General features: G+C 46.5%; 1 protein-coding gene across 1 annotated transcript in view; it reads left to right on the top strand.

Annotated features, from left to right (window-relative positions):
* Positions 1-19,947, top strand: part of LOC106599045 (calsyntenin-2) — a 282,535-nt gene that overhangs the window by 257,477 nt on the left and 5,111 nt on the right. The window contains exons 10-15 of the mRNA XM_014190100.3: positions 7,281-7,447; positions 7,755-7,903; positions 16,546-16,757; positions 16,893-17,060; positions 18,912-19,057; positions 19,304-19,424. Coding sequence (XP_014045575.1) covers positions 7,281-7,447; positions 7,755-7,903; positions 16,546-16,757; positions 16,893-17,060; positions 18,912-19,057; positions 19,304-19,424 — 963 coding nt within the window. The remainder of the gene's footprint in view (positions 1-7,280; positions 7,448-7,754; positions 7,904-16,545; positions 16,758-16,892; positions 17,061-18,911; positions 19,058-19,303; positions 19,425-19,947) is intronic.

Here is a 19,947-nt window from a genome sequence, read left to right as displayed (position 1 = left end):
ATTATAATAATATGTCATGTCGTTATCATTTGTGAGGTTAATATAGCAGCCTTGTATAACCACAATCAAGCTGTAGGCATCCTGTTTAGTCTTAATAACATAACTTACTTAGGCCTATATTTCTACAGACTACAGGAAAAGGCAGGCTGAACAGGCCCCCATTAATATCGACGGGGCTTTAGAGGAGCGGGTCAAGAGTTTCAAGTTCAATCAATCAAATGTATTTATAAAGCCCTTCTTACATCAGCTGATGTCACAAAGTGCTGTACAGAAACTCCCTAGAAAGGCCAGAACCTAGGAAGAAACCTAGAGAGGAAGCAAGGCTATGAGGGGTGGCCAGTCCTCTTCTGGCTGTGCCAGGTGGAGATTATAACAGAACATGGCCAAGATGTTCAAATGTTCAGTGATGACACCACATACACATAAACTATTGCAGCATAAATACTGGAGGCTGAGACAGGAGGGATTGGGAGACACTGTGGCCCCGTCCGACGATACCCCCAGACAGGGCCAAACAGGCAGGATATAACCCCACCCACTTTGCCAAGGCACAGCTCCCACACCACTTGAGGGATATCTCCAACCATCAACTTACCATCCTGAGACAAGGCCGAGTATAGCCCACGAAGATCTCCCCCACGGCACAACCCAAGGGGGGGTGCCAACCTGGACAGGAAGATCACATCAGTGACTCAACCCACTAAGTGACGCACCCCTCCTAGGAACGGCATGGAAGAGCACCAGTAAGCCAGTGACTCAGCCCCTGTAATAGGGTTTGAGGCAGAGAAACCCAGTGGAGACAGGGGAACCAGCCAGGCAGAGACAGCAAGGGCGGTTCGTTGCTCCAGTGCCTTTCCTTTCACCTTCACACTCCTGGGCCAGACTACACTCAATCATTGGACCTACTGAAGAGATGAGTCTTCAATAAAGACTTAAAGGTTGAGACCGAGTCTGCGTCTCTCACATGGGTAGGCAGACCATTCCAAAAAAATGGAGCTCTATAGGAGAAAGCCCTGCCTCCAGCTGTTTGCTTAGAAATTCTAGGGACAATAAGGAGGCTTGCGTCTTGTGACCGTAGCGTACGTGTAGGTATGTACGGCAGGACCAAATCTGAAAGATAGGTAGGAGCAAGCCCATGTAATGCTTTGTAGGTTAGCAGTAAAACCTTGAAATCAGCTCTTGCCTTAACAGGAAGCCAGTGTAGAGAGGCTAGCACTGGAGTAATATGATCAAATGTTTTGGTTCCAGTCAAGATTCTAGCAGCCGTGTTTAGCACTAACTTAAGTTTTTTTATTGCTTTATCCGGGTAGCCGGAAAGTAGAGCATTGCAGTAGTCTAACCTAGAAGTGACAAAAACATGGATACATTTTTATGCATCATTTTTTACTTTTGCAATGTTATGTAGATGGGAAAAAGCTGTCCTTGAAACAGTCTTGATATGTTCGTCAAAAGAGATATCAGGGTCGAGAGTAACCCGAGGTCCTTCACAGTTTAATTTGAGACAACTGTACAACCTTCAAGATGAATTGTCAGATTCAACAGAAGATCTCTTTGTTTCTTGGGATCTAGAACTAGCATCTCTGTTTTGTCCAAGTTCAAAAGTATAACATTTGCAGCCATCCACTTCCACAGACTTCCAGGGAGGGCAATTTTGGGGCTTCACCATGTTTCATCAAAATGTACAGCTGTGTGTCGTCTGCATAGCAGTGAAAGTTAACATTATGTTTCCGAATGACATCACCAAGAGGTAAAATATATAGTGAAAACAATAGTGGTCCTAAAACGGAGCCTTGAGGAACACCGACATTTAGAGTTGATTTGTCAGAGGAGAAACCATCCACAGAGACAAACTGATATCTTTCAGACAGAAAGTTCCTTGGTGTCCACATCACCAACGAACTATCATGGTCCAAACATACCAAGAGTGTCGTGAAGAGGGCACGACAAAACCTTTTCCCCCTCAGGAGACTTAAAAATGTGGCATCCCCAGGAGGTTATACAGCTGCACCATCGAGAGCATCCTGACCGGTTGCATCACCGCCTGTTATGGCAACTGCTCTGTAAGGCGCTACAGAGGGTAGTGCGAATGGCCCAGTACATCACTGGGGCCAAGCTTCCTGCCATCCAGGACCTACAGTGGGGGGAAAAAGTATTTGATCCCCTGCTGATTTTGTATGTTTGCCCACTGACAAAGAAATGATCAGTCTATCATTTTAATGGTAGGTTTATTTGAACAGTGAGAGACAGAATAACAACAAAAATATAGAGAAAAAAGCATGTAAAAAATGTTATAAATTGATTTGCCTTTTAATGAGGGAAATAAGTATTTGACCCCCTCTCAATCAGAAAGATTTCTGGCTCCCAGGTGTCTTTTATACAGGTAACGAGCTGAGATTAGGAGCACACTCTTAAAGGGAGTGCTCCTAACCGCAGCTTGTTACCTGTATAAAAGACACCTGTCCACAGAAGCAAGCAATCAATCAGATTCCAAACTCTCCACCATGGCCAAGACCAAAGAGCTCTCCAAGGATGTCAGGGACAAGATTGTAGACCTACACAAGGCTGGAATGGGCTACAAGACCATCGCTAAGCAGTTTGGTGAGAAGGTGACAACATTTGGTGCGATTATTCGCAAATGGAAGAAACACAAAAGAACTGTCAATATCCCTCGGCCTGGGGCTCCATGCAAGGTCTCACCTCGTGGAGTTGCAATGATCATGAGAACGGTGAGGAATCAGCCCAGAACTACACGGGAGGATCTTGTCAATGATCTCAAGGCAGCTGGGACCATAGTCACCAAGAAAATAATTGGTAACACACTACGCCGTGAAGGACTGAAATCCTGCAGCGTCCACAAGGTCCCCCTGCTCAAGAAAGCACATATACATGCCCGTCTGAAGTTTGCCAATGAACATCTGAATGATTCAGAGGACAACTGGTGAAAGTGTTGTGGTCAGATGAGACCAAAATGCAGCTCTTTGGCATCAACTCAACTCACCGTGTTTGGAGGAGGAGGAATGCTGCCTATGACCCCAAGAACACCATCTCCACCGTCAAACGTGGAGGTGGAAATATTATGCTTTGGGGGTGTTTTTCTGCTAAGGGGACAGGACAACTTCACCGCATCATTTGACGGGGCCATGTACTGTCAAATCTTGGGTGAGAACCTCCTTCCCTCAGCCAGGGCATTGAAAATGGGTCGTGGATGGGTATTCCAGCATGACAATGACCCAAAACACACGGCCAAGGCAACAAAGGAGTGGCTCAAGAAGAAGCACATTAAGGTCCTGGAGTGGCCTAGCCAGTCTCCAGACCTTAATCCCTTAGAAAATCTGTGGAGGGAGCTGAAGGTTCGAGTTGCCAAACGTCAGCCTTGAAACCTTAATGACTTGGAGAAGATCTGCAAAGAGGAGTGGGACAAAATCCCTCCTGAGATGTGTGCAAACCTGGTGGCCAACTACAAGAAACGTCTGACCTCTGTGATTGCCAACAAGGGTTTTGCCAACAAGTACTAAGTCATGTTTTGCAGAGGGTTCAAATACTTATTTCCCTCATTAAAATGCAAATCAATTTATAACATTTTTGACATGTGTTTTTCTGGATTTTTTTGATGTTATTCTGTCTCTCACTGTTCATATAAACCTACCATTAAAATTATAGACTGATCATTTCTTTGTAAGTGGGCAAACGTACAAAATCAGCAGGGGATCAAATACTTTTTTCCCCCACTGTATATAATAGGCGGTGTCAGAGGAAAGCCCATAAAATTGTCAGAGACTCCTGTCACCCAAGTTATAGATTGTTTTCTCTGCTACCGCACGGAGCGCCAAGTCTAGGACCAAAAGGCTCTTCAACGTCTTCTATCCCCAAGCCAGAAGACTGCTGAACAATTAATAAAATCGCCACCGGACAATTTACATTGACCCCCCCTCCCTTTTGTACACTGCTGTTACTCTGTGTTTATTATCTATGCATATTCACTTCACCCCCACATACAAATTACCTCAACTAACCTGTACCCCCGCACACTGACTCGGTACCGGTGCCCCCTGTATATATCCTCGTTATTGTTATTCTTATTGTGTTACTTTTTATTCAAATTTTTTATTTTAGTCTACTTAGTCAATATTTTCTTAACTCTTCTTGAACTGCACTGTTGGTTAAGGGCTTGTAAGTAAGCATTTCACAGTAAAGTCTACACTTGTTGTATTCGGCGCATGTGACAAATAAAGTTTGATTTGATTTCAATACCTATATGCTGTAGGCTGCTGTATCAATCATTCATTCATTAATGTCATCACAGAGCATACAAGTCATTCTGTCACGTCCTGACCAGCAGAGGGAGCAATTGTATTATAATTTGGTCAGGACGTGGCAGAAGGGTATTTGTTTCGTATGGTTGGGGTTGTGTGTATTATTAAAGGGGTGTTTGGTTTATGTAGTCTGGGGTTTGAGTACATGTTCTAGTGTTGGTTTTCTATGGTTTTCTAGTCTGTCTATTTCTGTGTGGTTCGTGTGGCTCCCGATCAGGAACAGCTGTACGTCGTTGTTCCTGATTGGGAGTCATATATTAGATGCTTGTTTTCACCTGGGGATTTTGTGGGTAGTTGTCTTTAGCACTGCTGTCATTATTATAGCCTGTTAAACTGTCTGTCGTTCTTCGTTTTTGTTGTTTTTGGTGTTCACTTTATTTAATAAATAATCAAGATGAGCATCCCCATTCCTGCTGCGTTTTGGTCATTACAACCCAACGACACCCATGACACATTCATAATTTGAAATGCAATCAAGGATCTTAGTTTTAAAATAAAATAACAAAGCAACCTTTGAATAATTAGCGTAAACAAGAAATAAACCGTTCCATTTCGGAAATTGCATTCACAGATTAATGTGACTGTTTTTAGTCTTTGCTGTAATAAAGGCTTTTCAATAAATAAATAAATAAATAAAATAAAACTACAACAGACTCTCTGGTATGCTTATAATTTATTTAATGTTTTCATTGTTCCAAACGGTCAGAATAATTATATTGTAATCTAACAGCACCTGTTTGTTACATATAATATGCACACAGATCTTCTCACCTTCTTTTTCTTGATCTCCAGTATTTTGTCACAACTAGTAAAATGTATTCCACAAATCGACTACCCCTTTACCTCCTGAGCAACCAGTAAACAAACATTCCCCCGTTTCAAGTTTGTCACGTCCTCTGCATCCATTTTGCTATCACGTGTTAAGAGTTTGTTATAACCAATTTATTGATGTGATTATGATATGCTATAGCTCAGGCTCTATTGGTCACGTGCATGCGATGCATACATGTGTCCCGTAAAGAGAGCAAGGGTTGAGGGAAAACAAATGGGTTGATTTGATTAACACACAGAATGTGTATATAAATGGAAAAATACACGTTTGGTCAAATTGGTCAACCTAGTTACCATAGACTTCCAGTCATTGCACTAACGCTAGTTAGCATTGGCTCGTGAAACAACCTCTAACATCGAGTCATTCTTTTTCAAATCAAAGAGGCTCAACCTTGGAGACATCAAACAGGAAACACAGGCTGTCTATTCCAGCCGCTTGAAAAGAGGAGGCTAATGATCCCATTGGAACGAAGAAGCACTACTTACCATAGCTTTTATGATTCAAAATAATAATGATGTAAATGTGTTTGCTGGGGGGAGCAGGTCCAGGAGATGGATACAGCTAAATCACGAGCCCCACTTGAGGCATCGAGGTCCAACGTCAATGGCATTTTCGTGTCATTTGAATTTATTTTAATCTGGCTCCTGATTGCAATTTTCTCTTTTCTCTTGTTCCCTCTCTCTTTCCATGAATCTGTGATTGTGTGAGAAAGCCCTGCAGAAGGGATTAAGACAGTCTGAATGGAAGACAAGTTCTTTGGCTATTACAACCCAGTGAAGCTGCTTTAAGCTTCACTAAGCCGCAACTGATAACTTTGCAGACCGTTAGTGAACAGGATTGCCTTTCTAAGTACCCACCACCCTGCACACAATCAACAACGTAATGAAGAGACACGCAGAACGAAAGGCCCCAGACATAATTTTAGCTCCCCCAAATCGAAACAAGATGTGTGACTTGAGACTAGAACGACAGAGTTTATTAGATTTTTTCACCCATTTTCGTTGGGGAAACGTTTATGGAGATTGCTTTGAACGGTGCTTTTCAGCAGAGTAGACAAGCAATGTATGCCATGTAATTACTATACTTCCCTACTAGGGAAGTATAGTGCAGAGCAACTTTTGCTGGCCTTAGGCCTACTGTCATGTTCTGCCTCTTCTTAACCATAATCTTGAACCTACTCTCTTTTCGTAATAGAGCAAAGTCAAACTGTTGATTTAAACTTAATTGCCATCTTTCTCACTGCAGGTTTAAATACTATACTGCCAGATGTGCAGAAATGGCATATGCTAGCATACTGAGGCCTACACATTGAACGTGTTCAAATGATCCTCTTTTGGTAGGACGATACTGAAATGAGCCCAAAATATGCTCCCTCAATCTGTCCTTCGGTGCCACAACAGTTAATTGATAACGCCATAATAATACAAAAATCAGAAGCAGTAAGTCTGGAGCCGATGCAGGTGGCGAGACCCGGCTCTGGGGCCGTTAGCACGTTACTATAGCGACTAGCAAACTGCCAGTTCCATCTGCCAGTGGATCAAAGAGGAAACGCACACACACTCATCTGAATAAGACAACGGCAGCGTTTCACAGGTCTCATGTCCCTGACGCTCTGAGCCCAAATCTACCTCACATTGGACATGTTTTTATTTTGTTGTTTTGACAGTCGCTTTAAAAAAGAAGTGGGGAGAGCAGATGGGAGCTGGCAAACAAAACTGTCTGGCATTTCCGTAGTCACGCGATCAGCTTTATTTTACAGTACTGTTTGGCTTGGTATTTACCTGATGTTTAGGAAAGGTGGTAACAAAGGTCACCCTCTGTTAGCCTTTATTGAAACCTTTATTTATAAAGGTTAGTCTTGTTGAAAGGTTAGTTATGTAGGTTCAAATCTTTTCTTAAAGTGTAATTTCTAACTTAGACCGAGTAAATAAAGCGTAAAGGACTGTATAATAAAGAATTACCAAAGCATATTCTTATATTATAATAGAGGCCAGGACAATATTGCTTTCACCTGCGCTGTAGTTTCAGATCAGAGCAGATGAAGGAGAGGACATGATCTCCTCAGAAGCCGTTTTGAGATGCAGCTTTGAACTGAACAAACCTTGATCTCCCATCCTTCCTCTTCTCCTCCCTAGGTGGTGAGGTGTCCACCCCACGGTTCACCCAGTTCTTCCGGGGCAGTCTGTCTGGGCTGACCATCCGGCCAGGGAGGATCGAGACCCAGAAAGTCATCTCCTGTCTACAGGCCTGTAAGGAAGGACTGGATATCCACTCACTGGAGAGCCTGGGCAAGGACATCAAGGTGACAGCTCTGCAGACATGCTGGTACACACATACAAACACATATATACAGACAAAAATCTACAAACACACCTTACCCTTATAAGTCATAACGTCTGTGTTCTACAAACAGTACTGTTAGGAGATCTGAAAAATCACCATTAATCTGATTAGTATGATTATACTCCTAGGTTAAGTATTTATTTTTAAGGCGATCCATGTAGAAACGGTACAAATCGAGAGGTTCAAGACCTTCGCAAGACATCCCAGTAAATGAACTTCACCTCTAGTATCGATGTGTTGATTCATGTGTAATTCTGTGTGTGCAGTTCCACTTCAACCCAGCCCAGTCGGTGCTGGTGATGGAGGGAGAGGACCTGGAGAGTGTCAACACAGCCATGGCCAAGGTCTCCTACATCAACTCACGCCAGTTCCCCACAGCAGGCCTCAGACAGCTACACATCACCACCACCGTACAGTGAGTATGGAACCCTATAGATGTGTATGTGTACGCACACACACAGTAATCTGTCTCTCACACACAGAAACACACTGTAATCTGTCTCCCACACACAGACACACACTGTAATCTGTCTCTCACACACAGACACACACTGTAATCTGTCTCCCACACACAGACACACTGTAATCTCTCCCACACACAGACACACACTGTAATCTGTCTCCCACACACAGACACACACACACACACACACACAGTAATCTGTCTCCCACACAGACACACACTGTAATCTCTCCCCCACACAGACACACACAGTAATCTGTCTCCCACACACAGCAATCTGTCTCCCACACACAGCCACACACTGTAATCTGTCTCCCACACAGACACACACTGTAATCTGTCTCCCACACAGACACACACTGTAATCTGTCTCCCACACACAGACACACACTGTAATCTGTCTCCCACACACAGACACACTGTAATCTCTCCCACACATAGACAAACACTGTAATCTGTCTCCCACACACAGACACACACTGTAGTCTGTCTCCCACACACAGACACACACTGTAATCTGTCTCCCACACACAGACACACACAGTAATCTGTCTCCCACACACAGACACACACTGTAATCTGTCTCCCACACACTGTAATCTGTCTCCCACACACAGACACACACTGTAATCTGTCTCCCACACAGACACACAATCTGTCTCCCACACACAGACACACACTGTAATCTGTCTCCCACACACAGACACACACTGTAATCTGTCTCCCACACACAGACACACACTGTAATCTGTCTCCCACACACAGACACACACTGTAATCTGTCTCCCACACACAGACACACACTGTAATCTGTCTCCCACACACAGACACACACTGTAATCTGTCTCCCACACAGACACACAATCTGTCTCCCACACAGACACACACTGTAATCTGTCTCCCACACACAGACACACACTGTAATCTGTCTCCCACACACAGACACACACTGTAATCTGTCTCCCACACACAGACACACACTGTAATCTGTCTCCCACACACAGACACACACACACACACTGTAATCTCTCCCCCACACAGACACACACAGTAATCTGTCTCCCACACACAGCAATCTGTCTCCCACACACAGCCACACACTGTAATCTGTCTCCCACACAGACACACACTGTAATCTGTCTCCCACACAGACACACACTGTAATCTGTCTCCCACACACAGACACACACTGTAATCTGTCTCCCACACACAGACACACTGTAATCTCTCCCACACACAGACAAACACTGTAATCTGTCTCCCACACACAGACACACACTGTAGTCTGTCTCCCACACACAGACACACACTGTAATCTGTCTCCCACACACAGACACACACTGTAATCTGTCTCCCACACACTGTAATCTGTCTCCCACACACAGACACACACTGTAATCTGTCTCCCACACAGACACACAATCTGTCTCCCACACAGACACACACTGTAATCTGTCTCCCACACACAGACACACACTGTAATCTGTCTCCCACACACAGACACACACTGTAATCTGTCTCCCACACACAGACACACACTGTAATCTGTCTCCCACACACAGACACACACTGTAATCTGTCTCCCACACACAGACACACACTGTAATCTGTCTCCCACACACTGTAATCTGCCTCCCACACACAGACACACACTGTAATCTGTCTCCCACACAGACACACAATCTGTCTCCCACACAGACACACACTGTAATCTGTCTCCCACACACAGACACACACTGTAATCTGTCTCCCACACACAGACACACACTGTAATCTGTCTCCCACACAGACACACACTGTAATCTGTCTCCCACACACAGACACACACTGTAATCTGTCTCCCACACACTGTAATCTGCCTCCCACACACAGACACACACTGTAATCTGTCTCCCACACAGACACACAATCTGTCTCCCACACAGACACACACTGTAATCTGTCTCCCACACACAGACACACACTGTAATCTGTCTCTCACACACAGACACACACTGTAATCTGTCTCCCACACACAGACACACACTGTAATCTGTCTCCCACACACAGACACACACTGTAATCTGTCTCCCACACACAGACACACACTGTAATCTGTCTCCCACACAGACACACAATCTGTCTCCCACACAGACACACACTGTAATCTGTCTCCCACACACAGACACACACTGTAATCTGTCTCCCACACACAGACACACACTGTAATCTGTCTCCCACACACAGACACACACAGTAATCTGTCTCCCACACACAGACACACACTGTAATCTGTCTCCCACACACAGACACACACTGTAATCTGTCTCCCACACACTGTAATCTGTCTCCCACACACAGACACACACTGTAATCTGTCTCCCACACAGACACACAATCTGTCTCCCACACACAGACACACACTGTAATCTGTCTCCCACACACAGACACACACTGTAATCTGTCTCCCACACACAGACACACACTGTAATCTGTCTCCCACACACAGACACACACTGTAATCTGTCTCCCACACACAGACACACACTGTAATCTGTCTCCCACACACAGACACACACTGTAATCTGTCTCCCACACAGACACACACTGTAATCTGTCTCCCACACAGACACACACTGTAATCTGTCTCCCACACAGACACACACTGTAATCTGTCTCCCACACAGACACACACTGTAATCTGTCTCCCACACACAGACACACACTGTAATCTGTCTCCCACACACAGACACACACTGTAATCTGTCTCCCACACACAGACACACACTGTAATCTGTCTCCCACACACACACACACTGTAATCTGTCTCCCACACACAGACACACACTGTAATCTGTCTCCCACACACAGACACACACTGTAATCTTTCTCCCACACACAGACACACACTGTAATCTGTCTCCCACACACAGACACACACTGTAATCTGTCTCCCACACACATGCTCACACTCCTCAACCTCTTTTCCTCGCTCTCTCACACATAGTTTACAAGCCCAAAGACACAGGTGCTTGAGCGCACAGACACACAAACATGATTCACACCAAGCACACAGAAAGACTTGTATCACTTCACAGAATGTGTTTATCAAGCCTTCATTTGTGTATTTCACACAAACAAATACAGCAGAGGTAAAGAAATGTGGTTCTCTGGGGAAAGAGAGGGGGAAGTGTTTTGATGGTGGGAGAGTGAGAGAAAAGATAGAGAATCTACTGACTGAAAGTGGAGTCTTTCAACTGCATGTCCTCGGGTCAGTGTGAGGTGTGTGTGTGTGTGTGTGTGTGTGTGTGTGTGTGTGTGTGTGTGTGTGTGTGTGTGTGTGTGTGTACATCCGAGGTCTCTGCCTTTGCTCTCTGTGTGTCCCCGGGTCAGTGTGTATCCATGTGTGTGTGGCGCGCTCTCGAGGTTAGTGTGTCTGTCTGGAGCGGCCTGTGGTCTCTCTGTGTCTGATGTGCTAATCAGGAGTGTTAGAGGGGAGAGGCATGTCCCTCTCTTTACATCTCCCCTCAGTAACCACAGCATTCCACCACGCCACGGCTGAGAGGGCCGCTGGGTTGCCGTTGCGCCGTGGTTGCCATGGAGCTTTGGTGCAGGGGCCAACATCTCATCAGCTGATGATGAGGATATGAATGAGGGCCATGAAGGCAATCTGCTGTGTCAGGGTTTCTCAGTCCAGAGAGCACTCAGAGAGAGAAAGTTGATCATTAGACGAATATAGCTCTGTTAAGACTGGCTGGCTGATTGGGTGGCTGACTGGCTGGCTGGGTGGGTGACTGGCTGGCTGGGTGGGTGACTGGCTGGCTGGGTGGGTGACTGGCTGGCTGGGTGGCTGACTGGCTGGCTGGGTGGGTGACTGGCGGGCTGGGTGGGTGACTGGCTGGCTGGGTGGGTGACTGGCTGGCTGGGTGGGTGACTGGCTGGCTGGGTGGGTGACTGGCTGGCTGGCTGGGTGGCTGACTGGCTGGCTGGGTGGGTGACTGGCGGGCTGGGTGGGTGACTGGCTGGCTGGGTGGGTGACTGGCTGGCTGGGTGGGTGACTGGCTGGCTGGGTGGCTGACTGGCTGGCTGGGTGGGTGACTGGCTGGCTGGGTGGCTGACTGGCTGGCTGGGTGGGTGACTGGCTGGGTGGGTGGGTGACTGGCTGGCTGGGTGGGTGACTGGCTGGCTGGGTGGGTGACTGGCTGGCTGGGTGGGTGGGTGACTGGCTGGCTGGGTGGCTGACTGGCTGGCTGGGTGGGTGACTGGCTGGCTGGGTGGGTGGGTGACTGGCGGGCTGGGTGGGTGACTGGCTGGCTGGCTGGGTGGGTGACTGGCTGGCTGGGTGGGTGACTGGCTGGGTGGGTGGGTGACTGGCGGGCTGGGTGGGTGGGTGACTGGCTGGCTGGGTGGGTGACTGGCTGGCTGGGTGGGTGACTGGCGGGCTGGGTGGGTGACTGGCTGGCTGGGTGGGTGACTGGCGGGCTGGGTGGGTGACTGGCTGGCTGGGTGGGTGACTGGCGGGCTGGGTGGGTGACTGGCGGGCTGGGTGGGTGACTGGCGGGCTGGGTGGGTGACTGGCTGGCTGGGTGGCTGACTGGCTGGCTGGGTGGGTGACTGGCGGGCTGGGTGGGTGACTGGCTGGCTGGGTGGGTGACTGGCTGGCTGGGTGGGTGACTGGCTGGCTGGGTGGGTGACTGGCTGGCTGGGTGGCTGACTGGCTGGCTGGGTGGGTGACTGGCTGGGTGGGTGGGTGACTGGCTGGCTGGGTGGGTGACTGGCTGGCTGGGTGGGTGACTGGCTGGCTGGGTGGGTGACTGGCTGGCTGGTTGGGTGACTGGCTGGCTGGGTGGGTGGGTGACTGGCGGGCTGGGTGGGTGACTGGCTGGCTGGGTGGGTGACTGGCTGGCTGGGTGGGTGACTGGCTGGGTGGGTGGGTGACTGGCGGGCTGGGTGGGTGGGTGACTGGCTGGCTGGGTGGGTGACTGGCTGGCTGGGTGGGTGACTGGCGGGCTGGGTGGGTGACTGGCTGGCTGGGTGGGTGGGTGACTGGCTGGCTGGGTGGGTGACTGGCTGGCTGGGTGGGTGACTGGCGGGCTGGGTGGGTGACTGGCGGGCTGGGTGGGTGACTGGCGGGCTGGGTGGGTGACTGGCGGGCTGGGTGGGTGACTGGCTGGCTGGGTGGGTGACTGGCTGGCTGGGTGGGTGACTGGCGGGCTGGGTGGGTGACTGGCGGGCTGGGTGGGTGACTGGCTGGCTGGGTGGGTGACTGGCGGGCTCGTTTTGTGTGTCTCTCTCTCTTTCTGTCTCCCTCTATTCCCTTATCCCCTCTCTGTCTATCTCTACCCCCCTCCTCTAGTCACCATTTCAAGAAAAAGTTATTGGATTTCAATGCTTGCTGTTGGTCAGAGGGCACTTGGTTTAAAAAAAGAAATGTTTTGCATGCATCTGTAACAGCTCATGTGTTTATGCCATTACCTAACAGGAGAGAGAGAAGAGAGAGAGACTTGTTCAGTCTTATAGGAGTTCATGAAATGTATTGGTAAACAAATGCAGGCCCAAAACAAGACAGGAAGTGAGTGTGGATGAGTGGAGAGAAAGAAATAGTGTGATATAAGGAATGAAACAGGCCCAAATAAGAACGGGAATGAGAAAGGATTGGGAGAAAAGTCAAAAAGGTGTGTGTGTGTGTGTAGTATGTGTGTGTGTCTGTCTGCGTGTGCGCCCCTTGTATAGGTGTCTACACCTGTTCACAGTTAAACAGCGAGGGAGGGTTCGGCCAAATCTAAATGGACGATTGTGGTGGATAGTGGACTCCTGTCACAGGAGCTGTAATAGGATTATTCTAACTCAGGAGAACTCAGACCGCTGCCTTGTATAGAGAGACGGCTCCTCCTACTCAGCAGACATATTTCTATATATCCCTGTCTGTGTCCCAAACTGCACCCTATACTCTACATGGTGCCTGACTGTGTCCCAAACTGCACCCTATACTCTACATGGTGCACTACTTGTGATCAGGGCTCATAGGGAATATGTAGGCAACAGGGTGTCGTTTGGGAAGCAACCCCTTAGTAGTGTTTCTGGTCAAGTAGCATTTATTTAGTGAGGTCCGGATCCCATTGTGACGCAGAGGGGACACTATTTGGCCGGGGGACACTATTTGGCTGGGGGACACTATTTGGCATGACAGGCCCTAGTTTAGTGTGGCGACGGTGCTACACCCCACAAATATTTTACCGATGTTGTTCGGGGTAATTGTTTGTGGAGTTACAGCCAATTTTGCTTATCAGGTAAATCTACACACACGATTGCAGGTGCACGCACGCAGGCACACACACACACACACATGCACTTCCTATTCAAAGCCAGATTGTTAGGTAATTATGGAGATCAACTAATCAGACATACACACATTTTTGTATTATTTTTTTATTTCACCTTTATTTAACCAGGTAGGCCAGTTGAGAACAAGTTCTCATTTACAACTGCGACCCTGGCCAAGATAAAGCAAAGCAATTCGACACAAACAACAACACAGAGTTACACATGGAATAAACAAACGTACAGTCAATAACACAATAGAACAATCTGTATGCAGTGTGTGCAAATGTAAGGAGGTAAGGCAATAAATAGGCCAATAGTAGCGATGTAATTACAATTTAGCAATTTACACTGGAGTGATAAATGTGCAGATGAGGATGTGCAAGTAGAAATATTGGTGTGCATTGACCCTGTTTTTTTGTTGTTGCCCTGACTCTCCTGCACTGGCTCTATGCACACTCACTTGACTCTATACACACACACACACACACACACACACACACACACACACACACACACACACACACACACACACACACACACACACACACACACACACACACACACACACACACACACACACACACACACACACACACACACACACACACACACACACACACACACACAAACATGCATACTGACGCCACACACACTTTCACACTCTTCTCATACGCTGCTGCTACTATGTTAATTATCTATCCTGATTGCCTAGTCACTTTTACCCCTACCTACATGTACATATTACTTCAACTCCTCGTACCCCTGCACATTGACTTTGTTCCGGGCCTCCTTGTATATAGCCACGTTCATTTATTGTGTTACTATTTCCTTTTTTGCTTATTTTTCTTACTTTTTAACTCTGAATTGTTGGGATAGGGCGCATAAGTAAGCATTTCACTGTAAAGTCTACACCTGTTATATTCAGCGCATTTGACAAATACATTTGATTTGATTTTGATTTGACACACAACACACACTCTTCATATTCAAATACATGTAAATACACAGACACACACATACAGTCATCCCATTCAAAGCCAGTCTGTTATTTAGTTAAGGAGAACAGCGCATCTAAATACAGGCTTTATTTAGGCCTAGACTTAGTGCAAGTAATTACCATGGGAAAGCAGTCCAATCAGTACTTTTAGCTAGTAAAGCCAGAAGCACTGTTATCATATAAAGAAATAGACTGTTTTTAATTAGCGTGGGAAAGTAAATATATGAATAAATAAGCGAGTGAAGAGCACTTTTCACCAACCCTTGAAAAGCGTAATTTCTCGAGGCTTTAGGCGCCAGCGTTTGTATTAATCCTGAGAGACTTCACTCTGCCCCCTTCAAACTGTAATGAACTTAGACGACAGCCAGCTTGTTTCCCCCAGACTGCCTGGGTGGCAGGGCAGCTCCTCGCTCTGGGTAGGATGTCCTTACAATCTAGATCCCAGATCTAGGTTCAGCTTACCCTCCCCAAGTCATAATCTAGTATGGATAAATGCAAAACTGATCTTAAATCAGTGACTAGGGGCAACTTTGTCTGAGTAAGGACAGTAAACAGTAGTAACTGTGAAAGGTGTCAGAGAGAATGTCACATCCAGAAACAACTCCTAGCCCCTAAGCCCTTACCCCTAGGCACAAGTGTGTAGGAGGTAGGTACAGTGAATGTAGAAATATAACATTAAAATGTTTCTTTGTTTGGGGGTTTCATGTCAATTGTGTTGATGAGAAAATGTGATAATTAGTATACGTATGTGAATGTGTGTGTGCTAGGGTTTGTGTGTGTGTTATTGGAAATGGGCAGCTTCGAGCCATCTGTCTCAAAAGCACATCACTCACTCCCAAATATTCTGAAAAGCTGTAGAGTTCGTTGCCAACAGAGACCACTTGCAAAAACAATTTGACAAATATTAGAAGTCCACTTTCACAGTTGCCTCTATCACAATCTGTCTTTGCAGTAACTGTCTCTGATCTCTGAAATTAAAATGAAAAGTGCCAAGTCATTCATTACCAGGACCAGAAAGAGTATTTAGGCTGTGTCCTCTTGGGTGAAAGCACTCATTAACGGTGCCACACAATGCAATTTATTTCGATTCCAGTATGAAATGGCAATTTTGTTCCCCTAATCTCTCTTACCCTCTTGTTCCTTATCTGTAGGCCAGTTATCTACAAACTGCCCTGCCCTGGCTTGAACAATCATCACCTGAGGAAAATAAGGTGCACTTTTTGCATCATCTGTCAATACACTAATGTCTATCTCCGTTTTCTACTACTTTTCTCTTCTCCTCCTGGGAGCTCAGGTGTTTTGGGGAGGACATATGCATCTCCATCCCAGACATTAAGGCTTTAGTAATGGTCCTGCCCCCGAGCGAGCCACGGATCACCATCGCTGGTTCAGATCAACTCGTCAGGCCTGCCGCCGACCTGCGTGGACCCATGGGCGTAGCACCCTTCAAGGAGCTGCGCATCACCAGCACTGTAACCAAGGGTGACGGTGTGCCGTTCAGCGCAGGTGGGTGAGGGGGCGGTTACCGTGGATACATGTTGATCAGCATGATGTGATCCCAACCAGTCAAGTTGTATAAGTGTGTGTTTGTGCATCCATGTCTGTGTTTGATTTTGTGTGCGTTTGTGTATATGTGTATAGTCTACAGGCCTGGTGTTCTGGAGGCGATGCACAACCTGGATTACTGTGATGTCCTGGTGATCGGAGAGGAGCTCAACCCGGAGCAAGAGAGTCTGGAGATTCACCACAGCTCTCTAATGGGGAAACACCTGGACGCCACAAACTCCACCTCAGGAATATCCATATATGGTATGTACAGTTGAAGTCAGAAGTTTACATACATCAGCTGACTTAACCCCTGTTTATATCTGCACCCAGATCTCTCTTTCTCAACCTGCCTCTCTCTCTCTACATACCTCTCTCTTTATCTACCTACGGTTGAAGTCAGAAGTTTGCATAGACCTTAGCCAAATACATTTATACTCAGTTTTTCACATTTCCTGACATTTAATCAGAGTAAAAAATCCCTGTCTTAGGTCAGTTAGGATCACCACTTTATTTGAAGAATGTGAAATGTCAGAATAATAGTAAAGTGATTTATTTCAGATTTTATTTATTTCATCACATTCCCAGTGGGTCAGAAGTTTTTATACACTCAATTAGTATTTGGTAGCATTGCCTTTAAATTGTTTAACTTGGGTCAAACGTTTCGGGTAGCCTTTCACAAGCTTCCCACAATAAGTTGGGTGAATTTTGGCCCATTCCTCCTCACAGAGCTGGTGTAATGGAGTCAGGTTTGTAGGCCTCCTTGCGCTCACACACTTTTTCAGTTCTGCCCACAAATTTTCTATAGGATTGAGGTCAGGGCTTTGTGATGGCCACTCCAATATCTTGACTTTGTTGTCCTTAAGCCATTTTGCTACAACTTTGGAAGTATGCTTGGGGTCATTGTTCATTTGGAAGACCCATTTGTGACCAAGCTTTAACTTCCTGATTGATGACTTGACATGTTGCTTCTTCAATATATCCACATCATTTTACTGCCTCATGATGCCATCTATTTTGTGAAGTGCACCAGTCCCTCCTGCAGCAAAGCACCCCCACAACATGATTCTGCCACCCCCGTGCTTCATAGTTGGAATGGTGTTCTTCGGCTTGCAAGCCTCCTCCTTTTTCCTCCAAACATAACGATGGTCATTATGGCCAAACAGTTCTATTTTTGTTTCATCAGACAAGAGGACATTTCTCCAAAAAGTATGAATTTGTCCCCATGTGCAGTTGCAAACCGTAGTCTGGCTTTTTTAATTGCGGTTTTGGACCAGTGGCTTCTTCCTTGCTGAGCGGCCTTTCAGGTTTGTCGATATAGGACTCGTTTTACTGTGGATATAGATACATTTGTACCTGTTTCCTCCAGAATCTTCACAAGGTCCTTTGCTGTTGTTCTGGGATTGATTTGCACTTTTCGCACCAAAGTACGTTCATCTCTAGGAGACAGAACGCGTCTCCTTCCTGAGCGGTATGACGGCTGCGTGGTCCCATGGTGTTTATACTTGCGTACTATTGTTTGTACAGATGAACGTGGTACTTTCAGGCATTCGGAAATTGCTCCCAAGGACGAACCAGACTTGTGAAGGTTTACAATTTTTTTTCTGAGGTCTTGGCTGATTTCTTTTGATTTTCACAAGATGTCAAGCAAAGAGGCACTGAGTTAAAGGTAGACCTTGAAATACATCCACAGGTACACCTCCGATTGACTCAAATGATGTCAATTAGCCTATCAGAAGCTTCTAAAGCCATTACATAATTTTCGGGAATTTTCCAAGCTGTTTAAAGGCACAGTCAACTTAGTGTATGTACATTTCTGACCCACTGGAATTGTGATACAGTGAATTATAAGTGAAATAATCTGTCCGTAAACAATTGTTGGAAAAATTACTTGTGTCATGCACAAAGTAGATGTCCTAACCAACTTGCCAAAACTATAGTTGCCGTTTGTCACCTGCTTAGCAGTCGTATCAGAAGCTATACAAGATATTAAAGCTGTGTTTTGAGAAAAACACTGGGCCCAGTGTTGATCCCTGGGGGACACCATCTATTTTTGGCTGGGAACACCAGGGACACCTTTGGTAATGATGTCCTTACTCCTGTCTTTTTCCCTAGGTGTGGACTCCATGGCCCACTATGAGGAGGCCCTCAGGCAGGTGCGCTACAGGAACTGGCGTCCGGCGACCCTGACTAACAGGAGGTTCAGGCTCACCTGCTCTGAGCTCAATGGACGCTACACCAGTAACGAGTTTAACTTGGAGGTCAGGGAAGAAATGTTTTTTTCCCTACTTCACCCCCACTCACAGTTTCTATTCTCTCATATTTCCACCACTGCCGCTCCTCTGTCTTCATACCTATTTTAACACATTTCTCTCCTTTTCTCACACTTGCCACATTTCTGCAACATCACTTATCACCCAGCCCCATTTACCCTTTATCCCCGTCTGTCTTTGTCTGCATCAGTGCCATCTCCTTACTGACTGATATGTTCTTTGTCCCGCCCTCAGGTTAGCCTCGTTCACAACGCAGCACCTGTAGAGCATGTCAATCACATGGCTGTCCAATCCCAGTACATGCGGTCGGTGCATCATCCACTGATGGTGCACTCTGTCAATTCCCACATCTCAGGTAAGGCACCCAGCAGTTCACACGCACACACACGCACAGTGAAGACCTGAGGGTGTGTTTTTTTGAACTGGAGGGGGATCCAGATTAGGCTAAGCCTTCAGATCATACAGACACACGCTGTCTCTGTCTCCCTCTCTCAGTGTCACACACAGGCAAACACACACACACACACACACACACACACACACACACACACACACACACACACACACACACACACACACACACACACACACACACACACACACACACACACACACACACACACACAGGACTGAGTGATCCTCCCAAGGGTAGGGAGGACAGAGCACACAGCAGAGGGAACTGGGGATCTCTGCCCTATTGTGTACAGAGAGAACCGAGTGTAGAGACACAGCTCAATGGAAAGAATGCAGATTTCTACGGTTTTACCACAAGAACAGAAAGCCAGTCCCTCCATCCTTTTTTTTATACTACATTAATAAGACTAATATACACTACTTTCAATGTAATGAAACAATGAAGTGATTTTGTAATTTCAGAT

Source organism: Salmo salar, chromosome 03 (assembly GCF_965601325.2).
Source record: "Salmo salar chromosome 03, fSalSal1, whole genome shotgun sequence".
NCBI lineage: Eukaryota > Metazoa > Chordata > Actinopteri > Salmoniformes > Salmonidae > Salmo > Salmo salar.
The sequence above is the reverse complement of the archived record's forward strand: the minus strand, read 5'-3'. Positions and strand labels throughout refer to the sequence as shown.